The sequence below is a fragment of the Haliaeetus leucocephalus genome, unplaced genomic scaffold, assembly GCF_000737465.1.
Source record: "Haliaeetus leucocephalus isolate CR32 unplaced genomic scaffold, Haliaeetus_leucocephalus-4.0 Scaffold217, whole genome shotgun sequence".
NCBI lineage: Eukaryota > Metazoa > Chordata > Aves > Accipitriformes > Accipitridae > Haliaeetus > Haliaeetus leucocephalus.
Genome location: NW_010972653.1, coordinates 558,401 through 562,442, shown reverse-complemented (window position 1 = coordinate 562,442; position 4,042 = coordinate 558,401). Strand labels below are relative to the sequence as shown.

General features: G+C 48.5%; 1 protein-coding gene across 1 annotated transcript; it reads right to left on the bottom strand.

Moving 5' to 3' along the window:
• Positions 1-2,105: 2,105 nt before the first annotated feature.
• On the bottom strand, positions 2,106-3,776 carry OSR1 (odd-skipped related transciption factor 1). The gene is made up of 2 exons (XM_010566640.1): positions 3,114-3,776; positions 2,106-2,559 (listed from the first exon to the last, which is right to left on the bottom strand). The coding sequence occupies exons 1-2, from the start codon at positions 3,758-3,760 to the stop codon at positions 2,424-2,426; spliced, it is 783 nt and encodes a 260-aa protein (XP_010564942.1). The 5' UTR covers positions 3,761-3,776; the 3' UTR covers positions 2,106-2,423.
• Positions 3,777-4,042: the final 266 nt, after the last annotated feature.

Sequence of the window (4,042 nt, the reverse complement as noted above, 5' to 3'; positions counted from 1 at the left end):
GGGGCGGCCCCCGGCTGTGGAGGGGCGGGGGGGGGGGCAGCCCAGGCGTCCTACAGGCTTGGGGGATTTCACCCCCAGCGCTCCTCGCTTGTCCCGAGCGGTGGGTTTTCGGATGCCTTTTAAGACGAACCCGAAAGCCTTTACGCGGTGCGCAAAGCCAGTGGCGGGTGGGAAGCAAAGCAAAAGCGAGCCAGCTTCAAAGCTCTGCCCGTTCTCCCAGCCCCCGGAGCTGGATGCACCCTGCGCTGCCCGCGGGCCTTCCCACGCTGAGGGCGGACTCTGCCGCCCGACCAAGTGCCCTTCCATTCGTTACCATGAGCTCGGAGCGGTGTCCAGTAAAAAAGAGGGGGCGAGAGGTTTCTCCCACCCCCACCCCTTACATTAAATAAGTTACAACTGCAACTTTTTCCCTGTCCTTGATGGGATTCCTTGCCCAAATAAAGAAATATTTTCTAAGGAAAGGAACCGCTTCGGACCGAGCGGCTTGCGGCGGCAGAGCATCCCCGCTCCGGCAGCGCAAGAGCCGCCGGGGCAGGGCCGGTGTCACCGCGGACGTCTTTTAATGTTCATTTGCAGGAGGCTTTCTTCTAGCGGGGAGGAGGACACTGGCTTGCGACGGGGGAAGAGGGTTTAAGGTTTGCCGAGGAAGGACGGCGAGAGGCCCTTCAAAGGCTCAGGCGGATCCCCCAGCTCGGAGCTCGCTCTCCCCCGTCTCGATCCAGAGCCGTTCCGCAGCGGAGTAAACATCTCTGATCTAAGACAGCTGCCGGGAATCAAAGGCCGCCCCAATCAGCGCTGAACCGGCCGAAGATGAGACTGAAAAATGCCCGCTCCTGACAGGCGAAGGCAAGGGCGTGCGAAGGCGGCCCTCCCCGCAGCGCCTTCGGGCCGTGAAAGCAGCAACAGTTCGCCCATTATTCATCTGATTTGTTTTATAACACTTCTGACACCTAATCTTATCAGCTAATACCCAAGATTTAGTTACCCAAGGCGATTTTTTTTTTCTTCCACACTAGCAGCAAAATTATTCGACTCCCTGCAGATCTGTTTACTTTTGTCAGCCTTAAAAAAAAAAAAAAAAAAAAAAAAAAAGAAAGAAAAAGAAAAAAAAAGAAAGAGAAAGGAAAAAGGAGGGGGGGGAGAAAATTAGGAGGGGGAGAGCTTATGCGTGAAGGAAAGATCCAGTCTTTCCAAGGCTCATAGAAACAAGCACTGAGGAAATACCGAGTTAACTCAAAAAAAAAAAAAAGAAAAGTTCTGAATATTGACGGAGAGGGTTTGCTCGGGAAGAGACCAGAAACCAAATGAACACATATGTAGCCCATGCAGACTTGCCTGTAAAATAACGATTTATTTTAATACTTAAAAAACACACACAATCCAGTGATAAATGTCAATTACCAATAATCAGCATAAAGTGCCAAACAGCCATACAACTTTTTTTTTTTTTTAATAAACAAAACTTATTGGAATGTCTCTTAATTTGAATACACTGTTCAGAAAGCCAGCATTTAAAAAAATATGCTCTCAGGTTCTCTCTCATCAGGACGCACGAAGACTTTAAAGTACCACTAAAACCACGTTGTGCATACCGTCAGTTTGACATATTGCCATCTTTCTTTCCTTCGTTTTTTTTAAAAATAAGTCCACAAGTTACAAACCTCCTCACAGCACACTAGACCACAAGGCAAAAAAAAAGGTCTCCATGTCCCATGAACACTGATTTGTCCTGAACACCGGGGACCCACAGGTCTAAGATCTGGATGCGTTTTCTAGCACATGATAGGACTCCCCACTTGAGAGATATAGGTCATTTCCAAACATTAATTTTCTTCTCCTTTTAGGAAAACAAACTAGCAAATGAGATTTGCAAGTTGCCCTTCTCCTTGTCCTAATGGTGCTGTGATGAGAAACCACCATTTCAGTTCTTAATCGTCTTCCGGAATTCTCTGTATTTCCTGAAGTGTAAAAATAAGAAGCTTTATACAGTCAAAAAAAAGTATAAAATAAGAGGTTGGGGTTTCTTTTTTTTTTTAAGTAATACTTTTGGAAGCTACAGTTTGGGGTTTTTTTGGAGGGATTGGGGGGGGGGGGTGTTGCTTGTGGGTTTTTGTTTGGTTTTAAAGAGATTCCTGTCCAACACGTGAGCACCACCTTTTGGCATAAAGTTTATCAAAGCCACACAAGTCAGCTAGCACTCTCTGCATCATTCATGTATATTTTAAATGCAAAATAATCTTTTCACCCACGACTTAGGAAATTAGTTTCTTGAGTAGGGGGAGGTGGGGTGTGGATTTTGCTCTTTTTAAAGTACAAACAAAAACAAAACACAAAGTTCAGTGCTCCCATCCTGAAAGTTTTGTTTCTGCTCTGGTTTTGGTGTAAAGTCTGAAGGGGAGGAAAAGTTCATAGAAGTTGGAGATTCAGCACTTAAGTTTGGCAGGTTTCAGTTCCTTTACTTGCGTGTGCAGTGTCTTGTGGACAGCTAGCGTTCTGGACTGGCAAAATCCTTTCCCGCATTCTTGACACTTAAAAGGCTTTTCTTTAGAATGGATATATCTAGGGAAAGAAAAAGAATTGAGATGTCAGAAATAACTGGCCTAAACTCAGAAGTGAGCTACCTGACGGAGAACATGCTAGAGCTTTTTACGCCTACTGCCGAGACCGAGTGCTGGAGTGCGGCACTCGGGCTATCGTCCGTGTGTGTGTTTGTAAGAAGAGAGGGGGCTGTCGGAGGCTTACAAGGGTGCCTTTCTTAGGGATAAAGAGCTCCTCTCTAACTTCAGTGTCATCAGGCTGCGTGTCTTCGTGACACTTCTGAATGATCGCAAAGGCAGAAAACACAAGACAATGCAAACGGAGGATGAAAACATCTGTGGAAACTAAGAAGGAGGCCGTGCAAGTCATTTTTGCAGAGTGAGTGAGTACAACTCTCTTCCAAAGCGAGTTATCTGGGGTCCTCCACCAGCAGTGGGCAGAGGAAAACCTAGACGGAACACTGCCAGCTGGCCAGGGACATCACTTTTCTTACAAGCACCTTCATGAATGTAGGAGAGTAACCAGGGGAGTAGAGATACACAAAGAAAAAAGGACAGGAGAAGAAGAGTTGTTACCTGTGATCCCTCAGGTGGTCTTGTCTTCTGAAGGCCTTGTGGCAAATGTCACATGTGTAGGGTCTTTCATCAGTGTGGGTTCTTTCATGGATCAAAAGGTTGTAGGACTTGGTGAAGTGCCTGCCACAGAATTTACACACGAACTCCTTCTTGGTTTTGGACGGTAACCTTCCCCGCGTGGGTTTCTTCTCTGGAGAGAGTTTAGTCACCTCAAGCAAAGACCCCAGCCCTGGGGGTGAGCCCTGGCTGTCTGCCTGTCCCAGTTTAGAGTGGTCCTCTTGTGTGGCGGCCACTGCTAAGTTGGCAAAGTCGAAGCGTGGTTTGGCTTTGAGGGTCACATTGGTGGCCTCTTGCTTGGGTTGGATGACATGTGGGAAGAGCGGGAAGGTCGGCAGCTGGAACCGTGCATCCACCAGGCTTGACACGCTGGGCACTTTGGAGAAAGAGGAGCGGGGCAGATGCATGGCAGGGTACCCCAAAGTCCACTGGTGCAGGTGTACGGCGTGCAGGGCACTGAACCCGTAGAGGTTGGAGAGGTGGTCAGAGGGCACGGCGGGCAGCCCGTTGAACGCTTGCAGGAAGGAGTAGTTGGTGAGCTGGAGGGAAGGATGGATAGGCACTGGGGCCGGCAGGGTCTTACTTCCCATGGTGGCCGCTTGGGAGGAGGATCTTGGGAACAGGGGAGGAAAAGATCTGGAAAATAAAGGTGGAGGGGGGAAGAGGGAGAGGTGGATTTATATGAAGATAAAAGCAGAGGTAATTTCTCACCTCACCCCTTATTAATGCCCTTCTCCAAAGCCACAGAAGGAGGCTGCCTCGGACTTGGAGAGGCCTGACCAGCTCTTGGCTGCAAGTCTATCCCCACAGGTCTCCAGACTTTCCCTCACCCCATCCCTCGCACACAAATGTTGTACCCCATCCACAGTCAT

Excerpts from the sequence above, each read along its gene's own strand:
- OSR1 (XM_010566640.1), bottom strand. The coding sequence starts at position 3,760 with ATGGGAAGTAAGACCCTGCCGGCCCCAGTGCCTATCCATCCTTCCCTC. Across the intron at positions 2,560-3,113 it reads GACCACCTGAGGGATCACAG|ATATATCCATTCTAAAGAAA; the intron begins GTAACAACTCTT and ends TTCTTTCCCTAG.